The 18206-nt window shown below is 39.0% G+C and overlaps 1 protein-coding gene and 2 long non-coding RNA genes across 7 annotated transcripts in view; 2 read left to right on the top strand and 1 right to left on the bottom strand.

Annotated features, from left to right (window-relative positions):
• LOC143355604 (ankyrin repeat and BTB/POZ domain-containing protein 2) overlaps positions 1-14754 on the top strand; it is a 35954-nt gene extending 21200 nt beyond the window's left edge. For 2 of the 5 annotated variants that reach the window (XM_076790574.1, XM_076790573.1), the window contains 12 exons: positions 8173-8377; positions 8592-8837; positions 9092-9571; positions 10070-10400; positions 10880-11115; positions 11198-11400; positions 11676-12410; positions 12602-12870; positions 13135-13340; positions 13566-13859; positions 13949-14131; positions 14223-14754. In XM_076790574.1, the coding sequence (XP_076646689.1) occupies positions 8173-8377; positions 8592-8837; positions 9092-9571; positions 10070-10400; positions 10880-11115; positions 11198-11400; positions 11676-12410; positions 12602-12870; positions 13135-13340; positions 13566-13859; positions 13949-14131; positions 14223-14429 (3595 nt within the window). In that variant the 3' untranslated portion in view covers positions 14430-14754. Of the gene's footprint in view, positions 1-3408; positions 4985-8172; positions 8378-8591; positions 8838-9091; positions 9572-10069; positions 10401-10879; positions 11116-11197; positions 11401-11675; positions 12411-12601; positions 12871-13134; positions 13341-13565; positions 13860-13948; positions 14132-14222 lie in introns of those variants that run through there. The other 3 variants (XM_076790571.1, XM_076790572.1, XM_076790570.1) reach the window with 3 other exon arrangements.
• LOC143355660 (uncharacterized) overlaps positions 1-18206 on the bottom strand; it is a 250921-nt gene that overhangs the window by 58185 nt on the left and 174530 nt on the right. The window lies entirely within an intron of this gene.
• Positions 51-3353, top strand: LOC143355605 (uncharacterized). The gene is made up of 2 exons (XR_013082527.1): positions 51-82; positions 2152-3353. It is a non-coding gene; the product is annotated as an uncharacterized LOC143355605 (long non-coding RNA).

Genomic DNA, 18206 nt, shown 5'->3' with positions numbered 1-18206 from the left:
GTGTTAACATTTCGACAAGTGTGTAAACAAATTTTCAAAGGTTTGGAAGTATTTGAAAAATTGTGTTTGCTAATTTTCGTCGGTAATGAGGGAAATTTTTATATTGTTTTGGATTTTCGAAGGTTTGGGAGTGTTTGTAGAAATTGGAAATCATTGATATTCTTATATTTACTTAATCCTTTCAGTACGTTAAATTTTATTGTTCCATTTTTATGCAGATTTGCAAATACATGAAAAATCTCTTCCACTAACCAGAGGAGTTCTCACGACGAATGTAGAATAATAATGCAATTAATATTCATTGACATGCGGGCCATCCTGTATTCTACGATATCGCAGACGCCATAAACGCATAAATATCCGCTAACAAGTTCAACGATGAGAAAGGACTGATGCTATTTAAGGAGTAAATTATCGAATCGATTCCACATTTGCATACCGTATGTAAAATCTGCATCTATATGTAGATAGAATGCAGTAGACGGCAGACCAGAGAGATACTCGTTTCGGAATCAATTTTACGCAGGTGAAAGTCGCGCTTGTACTCACAATCAGCTTTGCGAGCGTAATTGCCCTCCCGCGTTCTATCTTTGGACCCCGTTGTGTAGTAAACACGAGTAAACGCGAGTAAACGTGCGAGGACGCCGCGTGTTCACCGATGCCCTACAGGCAAATCGCGATTATGACTCCTGGTACTTCATTTGACTAATTGTAACGGCGAGAAAATATGCCTGTTGCTAATTAGCGAATTAGATGCTAGGACGCTTCAACACGTTGTTAACCTAACGTAATTGGACGGTTAATTCTCTACACAAATTCCTGTGACCAAATGTTTTTCACATTTACGGTAGACTCTTTTGCTAAAATCATTAAAAATTTATTGAAAAAGACTATGACTTTCCAAACAATTTTATGTGCATCCATATTGTCGTCTATACTCTGCTAAATAAAGTACATTGTTTATTTAGAAATCAAGACGCAATTTTGAAAATCACTTTGATCTAGTCTGGATTGCAGTTTTTATTGTACTTAGATTAGTCAGAGCAATAAACTAAGGAATTTTTGTCTGCGAGGTTAGTAGCTCCTGGTGGCCGATTTACTTAATTGTAAGAAAAGCTCTAGAGAGAAGAAATTCTTGCCAGTAATTAGCAAACTAAACGCTGAAACGCTTTAACACGTTGTTAACTAGGAAAATTGCCTGCGTAATGCTGTAAGCAAAACCCAGTAACCGGCTGTTTTACACATTTATTCATAATATTCATTCACGGTTTTCATGTCGGTTAAATCTCGAGTGTGATTCACAAATTTTTAACAAATCCAATTTTAATGAATGAATCACTAATATTTTATATACGCTTAGGTATACACATCTAGTTTTGAAAATCAGTTTTATCAAGTGTACCTTGTAGCGTTCAGTCGGGCAACGGACCCAATTACTGCGCCCATATTAATTATTTTTAAAGCGTAATGAATATTAAAAAAGAGATATTAACCCTTAACACTCGAATGGCGACTGTAAGGCGCCACTAAAAATTGCTGTATCATTATTTAAAATATTTTTTACATTATTATATTTATTTGTATTTAATAAATTACTAAACACTTCAGTATTGTACGAGTAAATTTCACCATTTTCGCACGTATAACATGAAAATGATATATAGAAGGAAAATATTCTAGGTCGGAAGAAATGTTTCGTTTCGGAGTGAACACTAGGTTTACGTAGCACTAAAAGTGACTATTTTACATTACTTTATGAAAATAACAAGAACATGTGCTGCCCAAACTTTTAGCCATATTTTTAAATAACATATACCCACTTCCTCATGGATGTATCTTTAGAATATGAATAATTGTAAATAAAAAATATTAGAACCCGTCGTTTTGACGGGTCCCGTAAACCTAGTGTTCAAATAGCTTCGAGTGCAAAGGGTTAAATGTTTTGATATGTCTCTTTTTTAATATTCATTATGCTTTAAAAATAAGTGTAATTAATATAAGCACAGTAATCCCTTACCCTAGTTCTTATAGAAGTATATCTTTTCTTGGACCATGCTGTTTCAAAAATGGGTAAAAAAGAGTCAGGTGTATTAAAGTCCCAGGTAAGAAAGTGTGATTGAATCGCGTCATAAGCGAGTCAAACGTTTCTAGGCCCGGTGTAAAAGTGTCCCGGATCAGTGGTAACCCCCTGTTGTCCTCGATTCGTCAGGTGTTCAGTGGCATCGTCGGGCAGGTGTGGGACCGTGTCCCGTGTTGTTGGGGTGGTGGAAAAGGTGGATTCGCATTTCGCACGCGATAAGCCCCGGCGCTCGTTTGACCACGGCACACCGTACCGGTGAAAAGAGGAGCAACGAAAGGAAAGTGATACACAAGGGGAGCGGTCTCTTCTATTCGCCGACGCCGCGTCGGAGGAAGAAGTGCACGTTTCACCTGCCGCGATCGCTATACCACGATTCAGTCGCGTGGCCCGAGCCATGCTCGCGCCTGACTCGCGTCGAACCACTCTCGAGCAATTAAAACTGCCCGCGTACTTGAGCCGTCCTTCAGGAAACCGAACAGACCTAGAAACTCCTCCGGTGCTCTTGAGGCAATTTATAGGAGCCGTGGCCTTTGGAAAACATTGATGTGGACATCGTGTACTTTGAAAAAAGAAAATATACAGAATTCGTACGAGCATCACGTCCTTCGGGAAAAAATACAGAATTTGTTGCGTTTATGGAAGTAGAAAGTTGACGAGGCTCTGCGGTGTCCTTTGGAAATTCGAGCAAAATTTGAGAACTAGTCTTTTTTTTTTGCGTTTCGTCAAAAAGGATATTCCTGTGTCCAGGAAGGAACTATAGTGACACGATCTGTTCTTTCTCCTTCAGAAATTTGTTGTTCGACAATCTTCTGTGGATGAACATCGTCTTTTAGTGAAAAATAGAGGACTTGACAATTGTGCTCGGAATTGTTGGAAGCAAGGGACAATTGGGGAAATCGTGTTTTATTAATAAAATCTATTAATTAAAGTGAACTGACGAAGCTCCTACTAAACCAACCCACATAAAATCAAACATACAAGAAGGAGCAATAACAATCAAGTTCAGCAATCTAGATCATCGTACAGCAATCAAGATCCACATCCACCAATCAAGATCATCGTCTACCAGTCTCAAATAACCCAATAAAAATCACATACACAGACGCACACTTGCTACCAGGAATCCGGTTTCCTCAAGCTAAAAGACCGGAAGTGCGGTCAGATAAAACGCTCGAGCGTCATCCCCAAGCCCGTGACTGGACTTCCGGTCACCGAAATAATTCATCATCAGCACGGTCATCCTAATTTCTCAGTTGTCATTAGACTTTTACGCGATTGTGACAAAAAGGAGTGAGTGTAATTTCAAACAGCGGAAGAATTAAAAGAGTTTGAGGACATCAACAAATTCCTCACGATTAACAAGTCTACTAAAAAGGGAAATAAATTCCCATTTGGTTCCTACGTGTTGCAATTAGCGCAAACAATTTTTATTTCGCCCAAGGATCCGCCAAACAATTCAAGGATACCAACATAAAATTGCACCAGGATCCGCAGTCGGCTCAAAAGAATTGAAGGACACCAACAAATTTCTCACGATTAACAAATCTAGTAAAAAGGGAAATAAATTCCCATTTGGTTCCTACGTGTTGCAATTAGCGCAAACAATTTTTATTTCGCCCAAGGATCCGCCAAACAATTCAAGGATACCAACATAAAATTGCACCAGGATCCGCAGTCGGCTCAAAAGAATTGAAGGACACCAACAAATTTCTCACGATTAACAAATCTACTAAAAAGGGAAATAAATTCCCATTTGGTTGCTACGTGTTGCAATTAGCGCAAACAATTTTTATTTCGCCCAAGGATCCGCCAAACAATTCAAGGATACCAACATAAAATTGCACCAGGATCCGCAGTCGGCTCAAAAGAATTGAAGGACATCAACAAATTTCTCACGATTAACAAATCTTCTAAAAAGGGAAATAAATTCCCATTTGGTTGCTACGTGTTGCAATTAGCGCAAACAATTTTTATTTCGCCCGAGGATCCACAAAAGAATTCAAGGATACCAACAAAGAAAAATTGCACGAGGATTCGCAGTCGACTCAAAAGAATTTAAGAATACCAATAAATTCCTCAGGAATTAACAAACCTACTGAAAAGAGGAATAAATTCCCATTTGGTTCCTACGTGTTGCAATCGGGAAAACAATAAATCACTGATCGAAAACCAGGAGAAATGAATCCGAGGAAATGAGATGCCGTCGATAGCTCCGAGCTCCTGCGTGGAGGACTGCAGCTGCGTGCTGTGTCGTGAACTGACAGACTGCAGGATGTCGAGTCCGAGTCCGGAGAGTCCTGCGGGACGTCGTGACGCGGTGAATTTCATCTTACGTCGTGGTCTACCGTTCCCGAATAGAACGTTGTCAAAGGAGTGGCTGGAGACAGAGGATCCGAGGTTCGTTGGCTACGAAGATAGCGCCACGTTAGAGGACAAGAGCCAGGGGCCGGAAACGGTGGCCGCAGTGTCCAACAACGGTCCCTGGAGAACGGACAAAGACGTCGGTCACAAAACAGTGATTTACTTTGGCGATTCCAGCCAGAGACAACGGGAGAATAATAAGAGATTAATGGAGAAGTCGGAAAACACAGAGAAAACACAGCCGGTTGTTGTTGTTAAAAAGGACGCAAGGATGATCGAGAAGGATCAAGAGCCTGTGGAGGTTGAAGATGAGAAGCGGTTCGGAAGGAGCAGGATCGAGAGGCAACGATCCACTGTTAGCCTGATGGAGAACCAGGACGCCAAGGTCACGCACGAAATCGTGGTGAACATCAGCCCCAGCAGAGAGGACGTGCTCAGGATCGAGGAGGATGAGAGCCAGGTCGAAGACTATTGGTCCTTGCCGGGGGACAACACCGGGTTCAAGGCGGACTGGAGCTTTGTGCAGCAATGGCGCCTGAGGGGGTAAATCATGCTCACGTTTGTTTGCCGTGTCGATGAAAAATTAGTGTTGCGGAGCCAGAACGGGCGAAGAGGCTCGTAAGAAATGTCTCTGTGCAGTCTTCAACACTAGCACTACCGATATACAGGGTGTACCATTATTGAAAGTTCGCTTCTAGTATTTCAAGACAAAATTCATTTCCATCCTCCATTTTGATCAAAATCGAACACCTTCATTAGGACTTACAAACATCCGGTGTAAGAATCATCCGATCTATTTTGTTAAAAACTGCAACATCAAAGTTAGAATCCATCCTCAAGTTTCATAAAAATCGAAATTATAGGGGTGGAAAGTACATTTTTGGAAAAAGAGAATCCACGCAAACCCTGGTGTTCTTAAGGAAATATAAAGTTGATGCTCTGTAATGTCCTTTGGGAAACAGAAAATTGATGGAAGCTCTCTAATGTCCTTTGGGAAATAGAAAATCATTGACGAAGCTCTGCAGTGTCCTTTGGAAAACAAAATATCTTTAAGGATGTTCTGTAGTGTCCTTTGGAAAATAAAATATCTTTAAGGATGTTCTGTAGTGTCCTTTGGAATGTAAAAAATTGATAAAAGCTCTGTAACATCCTTTGGAAAGTAGAAAATTTATAGAAGCTCTGTAGCGTCTTTTGGAAAATAAAAAATCTTTGAGAAAGCTCTGTAGTGTCCTTTCGAAAATAAAAAATCTTTAAAGAGGCTTTGCAGTGTCCTTTGAAAAATAGAGTATCGATAGAAGCTCTGTAGGCTCTTTTGCAAAATCCTATGAAGAAAAAATAGAAAACCGATGAAAGCTCCGTAGTGTCCTTTGGAAAGTTAAAAATAGTTGGAAGCTTTGATCCTTTGAAAAAAAAAAAAAAATAGAAAATCAATGGAAGCTCCACAGTATCTTCTAGAAAATCGATGAGATCTGTCCTTTAGAAAACAGAAAATGGATAGAAGAAAATTCCTTCAATTTTTTGGAACTTTTAGGTTCAGCATTCAGCACCTACCGCGTTAAGTATTAACAAAGTGAAATTTTTCTCCGGGCGATGTTCCATGGAATCCACGATAAGATTTTTCGGTCGGCCGAATAGAAAAACGTTTCGACCCGCGCCGGAAACAGAGTGGGCCGATCAAGATCCACGGTGAGCGGCACACGTGGATCACGATTACGCCTCCCCTTCGACGCTTATCGATCACGTGAATCTCATTTACGTTTCGTACGACGCCTACTGTTAATTTGCACGGTGGAACCGCGTTTGCATGCAATCCGCGGGCCCGCGTTATGTAACCGAGACCGCGGTTCTGAAAATTAAAGGATAGAAACCTGCGAGAAACCGGACCTCGATTTTTCACTTTCGGGCCCCTGTCGGGCCGGGAGGACCGTATACGATTTTTCACGGTGATACCCGGTGAACGTGTTTAATCCCCTGTTTGGAAAGCGATTCGCTCGACGGATCGACAAATCGATGGACTTGATCCTTTAATCTGTTTGCTCGCAATGTTTACTACTATTTCTGTGTGACTGTCCTGTTAAAACCAACGTTTTATTACGAAGCAATTGCAAGAGATCAATTATCAAAATATCCACTTTTATCGGGGCTTATACAGAGAGTTTTAACAATTTATTTACCAGTGTAATAGACCTTTCTTCTGAAATTATTACTCGAAAGGAAATGATTGAGCTTCTTTCAAATACAGCTCAGCTTTCAAAATCGAATGAAAATAAAAGCTGAATGAAGATCCACAGTTCACCGATACATGGAAAAGAGCAATAAGCCTGTCAGATTAGAAATCGAGTTTCTAAATTCGAGATGCGATTAATACGGTTTCGGAACTGATCCTTGAAGCGTGGAGATCGAAATCGTTGGATGTGCATTTCACGAAAACGGAGCAATTAATCTGATAAACAATAAAGAACACTGTCTAGTTCACGGTACACCTTTCATCGTTACTGAAAACAACCGCAGAAATCGTACATCGAGTTTCAATATCACTATAAAAATCACAGTTGCTGCTGATCGATCAATTTTCACATGAATGTCAAATATATGTAACATAATCGAGTACGGGTTTAAAATTTTTTCATTTTATGATCGTTAAGATTGTACAGATCCATTTCGATGAATTAATTTCTTTAACCCTTATGTTCATACGTTGGTATCCCATCTTCAATCGATTTAAAATTTTGATAAATCATTTTGTTGACGACTGATTCTCGGGAACGAGGATTTTCATATAATTTCCCACATTCTGATTAAGCCACGGTTTTCCTTTTTCTATTTTGCTGTTGCTGGCCGATGAATTACGAGTCCACGGGAACATAACTTTCCTCGAGCCGGCATGTTCTAACGGAATACGAGCCTCTGGGAACGGATTCCTTATTATGTGCTCGCTTTCACGAGACACAGTCGAAAAGAAAGGATCGAAAGCGAGTCGGCGGAATTATTTGGTGGGCAATTAACGTGAAACCGACCCAACCGGGGTATCAAGTATCGTTTATTCAACGATTTCGGAGGGCCCGGTTCCCTCCGATCGATCCTTCATCGTCCTCCACGACCCATGAAAAATGCATTCGCCGCCTCGTTCATTTGGGAAACGAACGACCACACGAGCATTATGTCTTTTACGAAGGGGATATGTCGGAATGTCCCATAAATTCATCATAATCGATTTTATCGCATTTGAGAATTTTTCAAAACTAGGATTTCGCATTAAAAAATATGAAAAAATTCTGTAATATTAACGTCGATAGCGCCCTTCTACCTGATTTTTTTCAGAATTTTTGCATGCAGTTAACTAAAGAAAACGGACTCGGAACAAATAGACTAAATTTTCCCGACTACCCCTTCAGTCGAGATAAATTTAATTTGCTACAACCAGGATCTAGGATCAAAAAATTTGAAAAAATCCCCCAATGTAACTATCGATACCCTCCATCGACCAGATTTTTTTCAAAATTGTTACATGCTGTCAAACAGATAACATAGACCATAAACTGATAACCTGAATTTTCATAACAATTTTCTTCACCCTCCCAGTGAGGATAAATTTAATTTTCTGCGACTAGGTTTGTCAACGGAAAAATTTGAAAAAATTCCATAGTATGTGTACAAATAGTAAGCGTTCGTCAAAATTTTTTCATAATTTTTGCATAATGTTGAACAGGGACAATAATTTCTTGTTTCAGGCCAGGGGGTAGCAATGGACGCGACCTGTATTGTCCCCCGTACACGAAGGACTTCACGGAGAGTTCGCCGAAAAATGGCGTGCACAATACAGTTCACATGGTGGCAGAAAGGGACACTGACAGTGTGGCTCCTACACCAACTCCTCAGCATCCCCATCATTCTCAGCACCATCATCTTAGCTTGCACGAGATCCGAGTGCTTCAGGTATTTCCATTAATAATATTATATAATCGTATATACAATTGTCTAAATGATTACAGTGACAATGATTGTCTGCATTACATATTCAATTTTTTTTCTTATGTATAATCGTACAGTAAAATAAAATAAAAATGCATAAGCATACTAAAACAGTAGTTGTGTGCAGAGAGGGTGGTGGACATGATGATTAACGAAAAAATCTCGATGACTCTTACAGAGGCGACCAGAATGCACCGGTAACAGCTCATCAGACGAGAATCGGTCGTCTGGACACGCGAGCATGTCGGACACAGGTGGTCACACGAGCAGCAGTTCGCCTCCGCATCGTCACCACAGAGCACACAGTCCTCAGCAACTGAACTCTGTGCCCGAGGACGATCGTTTATCGGCTTCGGTCACCCAGAGAAATGGCAGGAGTAGATCCGGACAGAACCGCAACAGACACAGGGCCACGCCTGCCAAGGTGTTCTCTTCTTTTCAACACGTTTTTCAATTTTCTTTCAACACACTTAAAACCATACTGGATAAACAAATTATTCGAATCACTTGCAGAAGTCAAGGTGTTTACATTAAGACAATAAATTGTCAAATAAAACGCCAGCTTCGCCAAACATTTTTTACTCTTTTTATGCAATATGTACAAACGTTTGCACGTTTACGAAAATATTCTAATTTGACAACTCTGTAGGCAACATTATCTGTCACATACGGTGATAGTTACAGGTGCCCTGGTCAGGATCAGGTTTGGAGGACATCAAGCTAGCAATCCAACAATTGACGATGCGCTCGCATAAGTCCTCATCCACTTATTCCTCCTTGAGCGGCTCCGAGAGCTCTGAGCCAGCAGTAAGGAGGCTAATGCGACATTCCAGCTTGGAGACTATCAACACCAACGTGACAAGCGCCGACGAATTCGTCTGGGTGGACTCGCATAATAGATTAGTGGAACTGCAACAGTTGCCTTGGACACACCATGATGTACTCAGGGTGTTGCAGAATGGTAGAACCAGAGAACACATGGATCAAGTGTCTATGGAGACTATACCGCGGTTGTCTTATTTACTGCAACGAGCTTTGGTTCGAATTGGACGAGAAACTCAACGATTGGCCAAGCCTGTTGGTCTCTGCAGCAAGCATGAAGTGTACAGCGCGTTTAAGATTGTTCTTTGTCCTGCCTTGGCTGATTCTTGCACCAAGGTATGCTGTGGATGTTGATAGAAATTAGTATAAGTTAGAATTAATGTCCTATAAGCAATAGTAAGGACTATTTACTAATAACTGGTAATGGTAGACATATTGAGGACCTTTATGCATTTATACAACCCCTTGGATGGTGAAGATTAGGTTCATTTTAACTGAACAATTCAATATTACTAATTCAATTAATATTACGATTTTAATTGTTTCTTCTCAAAATGCCCATGTCTTGCATTGGACTATTAGTGGACTATTCTTGAAAGGTAATCATGAATACTCTTAAGTACTATGTGCCGTACTCATCAGCCGTATATGATTCGATGAAGTTCAGCCATTGTTATTAATTCATGTGATTCATGTACATATTTATAATATAATTCGTACGAAGTGATTCGATGAAATTGAGACATTGTTATAAATTTATACGATACAATGGAAGTTCAGATACTGTTAACAATTCATAGTCCTCTAACTGACGGTTTATAAATTCTTTCTCAGGCATGCCTGCGAGCCGCAGCGATGTTCGCGGTCTCCGGCGATCAACTGAAGCAATCAAAAGCGTCCCGGTCAGGGTTACAGCTGCCAGTAGGACGTTTTCTCCGTTGGATGTCCGACGTCCGGCTAGGAAGAATGATACACGAATACGCAGCCATATATTTGACCGCCGGGATCGAAAATCTCCTCGAGGAAATACTGTTACAATGCATACCGACTGACCCGCACACAACCCTAACGGCGACCATGTTGGAGCACGCCATAGCGAACAGCGGAGATTTATGGGGCCTCCTTCAGCCGTACGCGCATCTGAATGCTGGACGAACGGCGTCAGGTAGAATTATATCGTTAGGTTCACAAACGAAGTTACAAAGGAATCAGTCTACTTCGCTGAGAAACGATCTGCCATTTGCCTGATGCGAAAATAATGTCTCCTTGTACTGACACAAAATTATTTTGCAACACTGTGAGGCTGAAAGCATTTGGTACCTCTTGGAGAAAATGTTAATGACCTCCGGGTGATCTTGAAAGTAATGTCGAACAAGAAACTTGTTTTCATGGGCATGCTTGCCTCGACCAGAGTAATTTTTTATTAGTTACTCTACACACACTGCTCGCTAGACTACGGATTTTTATGTAAAATAAAATTTGTCAACGTTCGTAACAAGATACAGGAGCTAGAAACACATTTGTTTGCTTTTTTAACCATTTTAATGAGCTAAGAGGAATATAAGAGTAGTTTTGAGCTACTAATTTTTGTCAAATGCATATAATCCGCATGCTTCAGTAAATAATGACACTGACTATATCCAGGTGCCCTGGCGATGCCTCGATGGGCCAGCGTCAGTTCCTTAAACTCATCGTCATCCTCTCGAAGCGGAAGAGACACAGCAGGCTCTGCGTTGGAACCATCGTTGCTGACCACCTGCGTGGGATCGATGTCGGAATTGATAGATCTGATCTCGAAAGTAGCCCAAGCGGGACGCTCGCCCATTCCCCTAACCGGCAAGGCATTGAACGCTTTGTTCTATTACATGAGGTGTTCGCAGGTTTGGTCGCTAGATAATTCATTGCGGAACGGTACGATATCTCTTCTGCACCATAATCTGACAAAAGCATTCTTTTTCATAGTTGGAGCACGGTGAACGGGGCTCTGGGATACAAGAGCTGGCGTACGAGAGGGCTTACGTTGTTCTTCCTCCTCTGGTCGAATGGCTCCGTGTCGCGACTGCTCATGCAGAACACAGGCACGGTCTCGTTGTAGATCAGGACGATATTAATCAGGCTGCTAGATTGTTGTTGCCCGGCGTCGACTGCCCCGTTAGGCCCATATGGTAAAATACCACCGACTTCTCCATAGACGCTCAAGCTGGAGCATTTAATACGTTAGCTAACACCATTCTTTTCGCTATCTTCGATGTTAAAATGTTTTGTCAAACTCACCTTATATATTATGCTGTTTATTATAAAAAAAAATACACCAGTCTCGCTTAGGGCTCGGTAGTTCTAATATTAGAACGCGTCATTTCGACACGTTCCGTAAACCTATTCTTAATGAAGTACCATAGGCAGTTAAACTATCTTTTGCTAATGAAGTGTTGTCCAACAGCTTCGAGGAAGTAGCAGTCTGTTCAAAACGAATAGACGACTCGGAGTACGTGCGTCTCCTAACAATGGACATGGCGTTCAAGCTGCTAATCAGTGGACGAGCTGACTTAATCGCCCAAGCTATGCCACTCTTGCCATCCACGAAGATCAACACCGTAAACGACAACGGGTTCACCGCCTTGATCATAGCGTGCATCAATGGCGACGAAACGGCAGTGCTAGCTCTACTAGACGCAGGAGCAGATTTGAACATCGAGAGTCCACCTCCGTCAACCGGTCAATCAGCCAACACACCTTCGAAGGTACCAGCAATGCCAGGTGTATCGAATACCAGAAGCCCAGTGACACCGTCAGCGATGACGTCTCCAGGGAAGAATGTACAATCACCAAATTCATTGTCTGGCTCGCCAGCATCTTCCAGCAGTGGTTCGAGTAACGTGTGTTGCAATCAGACCGGGTTCAACGCTGAAACTCAGCATTGGACTGCTTTGACTTACACAGCTTTGCTGGGGCATTGTAACATCGCGAGAGTATTGTTGGAGAGAGGTGCTGCGGTCGAAGGCGGTGCTAAACTCAGCGAGGATAAGTGCACGGTTACGCCATTGCAGGCGGCCACGGCTTCCGGGAATAATGACATGGTAGCGCTGTTGTTGGCTCATGGTGCGCAACCGTTTTTGTCAACGCTGATCAAGGACTCGTTTTCGTACTCTGGTTCTGCTCAACGGGGATGCTACAGGCAAGTATCGGCTCCGAAGAAACATGTTTACGTCATTTTATTAAATAGTGCTGTATTTTTATAAAAATCGATAATAAAGCTTCCATTGGTACTCTTTTACCATGCCAGATAAAATTGTGGAAGCAAAATTCCTGATGAAATATCTACATAAGAAAATATAATTCTAAAAAAATCCTTGTTACTGTTCACAGTGCAATATCAGTGGCAACAGCACATGGTCAGAGAAGTTGTCTTCATCAGCTATTGTCTCATCCCCTAAATTTCTCTACAAAACGAGGAGAAAAGGAAGTGTTATCGTTGGAGGAGATTCTTGCAGAGGGAAGTGCATGTACAAATCCGCAGCAACAAACTGTGGACGGAAGAGGGAATCGAAGGGAGGGTAAGGAGCCAGTCTTCAACAAGGTGCAGACGAAAGCCTTGCAGGAAGCTATGTACCACAGTGCCGAAAGCAATCATTTAGGTAAAGCAATCTCTTTGCAGTACTCATTAGTAGACGGTGGATTTTTATGTAAAATCAAAATTTTCTCCATCAATTCGAGCCAAATACGAGTATCTTTCTAGCTTTAATAATTTTAATAAGTTGAGAATAGTACGTTAATATTCACAAAGTCTTTTAATCTCTGCACTCTTTCGAGTTACACAGACTGATTTTTGTCATAAGTCCATAAAATCTGCAATTTATACTCATTAGCGTATTTTTAAAAAATATTACCTTGCTCCGCAGATATCACTATGGAACTTCGTGGACTGAAAGTGGGTTGGACATTGCACTGTTGGATGCACAGTCTTGCAACAGCCCACGAAATGAGATTAGACTCGGTGATAGATCAACTACTTCAAGATTTCTTGCAAGTGTGTCCCGACGACTACTCTACGCAATTTGTTCAGGAATGTCTTCCATTGTTATTTAACATCTTTAGGTACAGCAAGGTGGGTCATTTTCAATCAAATAAAACATCCAAACAATTTGTTGCACGTGAAATGCCCGATTCATAACAGTAACTTTAAACAAACGTACCTTTCCTTTAAATTAACGCATTGATTATAATAGGCACCATTGTAATCGACATATTCTGTCAACGAACAACAAGGTTTTCCGATGATAATAGTAGATATTGTTTCTTGCACGCCCTATTATATTTGTCTTTTGTATAGAAGGAAGGGACGACGCTCCTCCTTGCCGACATCTTCTGCACATGCTTTGGATGGGAGCCAATCAAACCCATAAGAGACACCACGCTCTCCAGTGGATCTAGAATCGATCCTAAATTTGTAAATAATCCAGAACTGAGCGATGTACAGTTCCGAGTGGAAGGCAGAGTGTTCTATGGCCATAAAATCGTTTTGGTCACGTCGTCTCCAAGATTTAGGAACATGCTGAGCTCGAAACTATGCGAGGGAAATCCTCCTATTGTACAAATTAATGATATCCGGTATCACATCTTCCAGGTACAGAAACCTCCAATATAATCAAGGAACCTGAATAATTCATAATTAATCCTTAGCACTATAGTCAAATTCATGTTTTCAATTTGCAGATGGTGATGGAATTCCTGTATCATGGCGGATGTGCTACGTTAGAAGTGAATCAGAGTGATGTGTTGGAGCTAATGGCGGCCGCAAACTTCTTCCAGCTCGATGGTTTGCTTAGGTATTGCGAGGCTCAGTGTTCCTCCATGGTGGACCTTGACAATATTGTCTCCATGTATATCCATGCAAAGGTAAACTATTCTACTTATTAAAAACTTGGCCATCAAGTTTCTCAGAATTTTATTAAACTATTTACTGAACTGATTTAATTTAATTTTCCAGGTCTATAATGCGACACAGCTGTTAGAGTACTGCCAAGGATTCCTTCTGCAAAACATGGTCGCGTTGTTGACCTACGACGACTCGGTGAAGCGTCTTCTCTTCGCAAAAAAACTGCCTAATCACGACGTTCTTGCAGGCCTGCTTCTCACTTTACAAGCGCGAATAAAAGCCAGACGATCTCAGCAACAGAATAAGATAAAAACATAGAGGTATAATAGTTCTTACTTTATGGTATAAAAGTATTAAACACTACTCTGTTCATTTCATTCGCTTTGGAAATGATCATTAATATATTATGTTCAACGACTCGTCGAGAAAGAATGACAGACAAACTCAATTAAGACTGAACGTTCAATGATCTGTTTGTAAAATCGTATAATTATTATTCACGATACATAATAGAGCATAGAGATTCGTGCTCTCGCATGAACGAAATATGTATTTGTTTTCTCCTTGTTGTATAGTTTTTTATAACATCCTTTTTATAAGCTACAAGATTTATAGTATATAAATGTATATTATAGTGTTCGGACTATACAGGCTCTCGTACAGTCGATATTATTATTCTTGTAAATGAATCTCTTGCATATATAACAATCAAGAAAGTGTAACCGCAACGAAACGAGAATATTTTGCCGAGGAATTATTAATATGTAAATACGGAAAAATTGATACTCGAAACATCGTAAAATATGCAGCATAATGTGTGTGCTATATATATATATATATATATATATATATATATATATATATATATATAAGTTCTTTTTTTTATCTAATAGAAAACTAATAATATATACATATAAAGTGAACATACATTTTGTATATATAATACAGGCAAAGCAGTTTATGCTGAATGCGTAAAGAAGGATATAGTGTATTGATAACATAATTTTGTACATCACGATTACATACAAAAAAATTTATAAATATTGTGATAATAAAAACTTTGAACGACGATTGTTTTTAGTTCTCCGAATCTTAATAAAAACTATTTATATTTCTCATCACACATCTCTTCTTGCATAGAATCAATAGAATTCTTAAGGTTCTGTATCACGATCATATTCTACTTGTATATAATAACTAGACTGCGGAACTTTATGCAAAATAAAAATATTCTGTGTTCGTTATAAGATATAGAAGCCTCTTAAGAACGTTTCCCTTTCTGTAATAATTCTACTAGGTCGAAAGTAATGTATTGATGCTATTCAATTCTTTCAATTTGTACACTGTATCAAGTTGCAACTACTCATTTTTGTCCCAAATGCATAAAATCCGCACTCTAATAACTCATTAAAAATTCTACACAACGTAAAGAGAACGACTCATGCATGAACGAAGCATTAGGCTATGCACAAGCTTTTCCAACTGGCGGTCAAAAATGTCTGTACTCCTTTGTTTTATTACCGAAAGAAAACAATTGGATACTCTTTAAAAATATTTTGTTAACTGCAAAATCGAGAATGGCACAATTAATTGCAGTTACGTTAATTGCGATACTCTGAATATTATTCATTGACTGCCAACTCTTCGAACAGCGTATTGCTTCTTTTACTTTCACTTGATTAGAACGAATTAGGGCTCTTACTGTTGTTCTGATACTCGAATGTCTGAATTTATTCGAACTCAGACATACTCTAGACATACTCAGATTTACTTGAGTACTTAACTTCGGATAACTAATTCAGAGTACTTAAATCAAAATTCAAATACTAAAGTACTCAGATTTAAATTTGGATAATTCAATACTGACACTCAAATCAGATACTCAGATGCCAATTCAGATACTTGAGTACTCGAATACTCACTTCATATTTAGACCTGAATCTTAAATCAGATTGTCTGAATTTATTTGAATACTCAAGACACTCATTTTACTCGGTATGCGAGTACTCCAATTTAAATACTTGGTACTTAACTTCGAATAACTATTTCAATCACTCGGGTACTCAAATGAAAATTCAAATACTCGAGTTCTCAGATTTATATTCGGATAATACACACAGACAAAAATTTAAATGCTCAGATGCAAATTTAGATATTTGTGTACTCAAATTCAGATTATAATCAGTGCTTTAAATACTCGCAGATACTCGAATCGTAAAAGTCCTAATAAAATTCGGCTGGTACGGAAATTTTACAAACAAGACGCAGCATTACAAAAGAAGGAGAACCGAACGAAACCATAAATTATAATACTACTTCGCGACGTACAGCTCGTTATCTTTTTCTCTTGAACGAAACTATTTGTCTCTGATACAGAACGTAACGCTACCGTCGTTAACAATGTTAGTATATTATATATAATGTGATTTATTTAGAATGTCAATGGTTAGTTGTATATACAATATTCAAGTTTATAACCTTAATGATAATATAATCACTGGACTTTTTTTCGATTTTGGAATGCCTAATAATCATTATAAGAGTCGTGATCGATCCTTGGAAAATGGCTGTCTCAATCTGCCAATTGTCTTTGTAGCGAGTAGAAAGTTGCGAAGCTTCGACGGACGCATAAACAATCCTTACTAAATGATATATATTGTATATAGAATTCTATCAAAGTATAAATATCAAAATAATTGTCTCCCACACATGCGGTTCGATTATACGTTGTACAACGGGAGCTTTATTTCTTCTAACTCTAACATTTGTTCATATAGGTATTGCAGTTTAAATGAATTTTTGTAAACATTCGATGGGAATTTCGGTAATCTATAACTCATGGCGAAAATGTAGCTTGAAGATGAAAATTTATTATAGTAGGCATTCTTTTTGTTCTGTCACGAGGGCAACATATCTAGTACCTGTCTCCGCCGAGAGTCAAGAAAGTGAAAAATCACTTTCGCAAATATGCGCAGTGTAAATTATACTACGATCTTCAGACAGTATACATTTCACAGAAGGTAGGAAAGAAGGAAGTTTTATATTTGAAACGTTCAACAGTGGAAACAAAAAGGCTACACACGTACATTATAGTCACTTCGAGAAATTAGTATTAACATATACACAAATTGCAATAATTCATAGAAAAGTAAACAACTGCCGTATAACAAACATATTTTTGATTACCGTAAGAGTACTATTTCGCAATGTTTAGTGATCATTTTACATGGTTTATTTTTTAGACTGAAGATCGGTGAACAACATAACACGTGCAATAAAAGAGAAGTTGAGTAGAGCACAATTTGAGAAAATGATATTACCTATTAATCAGAGTATTGAATTGATTAATTTATTAATTGATTCATTTATTAATTGATTAATTGATTAATTCGCCGTTACTCGATTAATATTCAGATAATTTGGTGTCTTCCGAAGTTATTTCATAGATTGTAGTCTTCTGAGTTAATTAATTATAAATCACTGTCTCGTAACTGTAAATATTAAACATAGATTACAGAGTGTACCTGAGCAGTAAAGCATACAGTTTCAACATGCATCTTTAACAAACAATATACATTGCCATAGAATTTAAAGTTATAAAATAACATTAACAATTTCGCTTCAACTTCATTATTTTAAACTCTTGTTGCTGTTACAATGCTATACAATTTATTGAGAAAGTAATATACACACACGCATACAAACACACATACACATACACACGTACAGACGCACGCAAACACATAGATACATAAATATACATGTACATATACATATACATATACATATACATATGCATATGCATATACATATCCATATCCATATACATATACATATACATATACATATACATATACATATACATATACTTATATGTACGTATATACAAAACAACTAAAATGATTCATCATTTCATTCGCGAGAATTTGCTGATTCAACGGAAGTGACAATGAGTGCTTCAAGATTATGCCAATCGTCTGATAAGACGGAAATAAAATTTTTCTGTCACCATAAGTCTGTTACAACGGCAAAGCAGATATAATATACCTTTGTTATATTTCACAGCAATCTGAATTTAATAATCCAGACCAAAAG

Source organism: Halictus rubicundus, chromosome 7 (genome assembly GCF_050948215.1).
Source record: "Halictus rubicundus isolate RS-2024b chromosome 7, iyHalRubi1_principal, whole genome shotgun sequence".
NCBI classification, from domain to species: Eukaryota; Metazoa; Arthropoda; class Insecta; order Hymenoptera; family Halictidae; genus Halictus; species Halictus rubicundus.
Note: the sequence above shows the minus strand (reverse complement) of the source record. Positions and strands in the feature narration are given on the sequence as shown.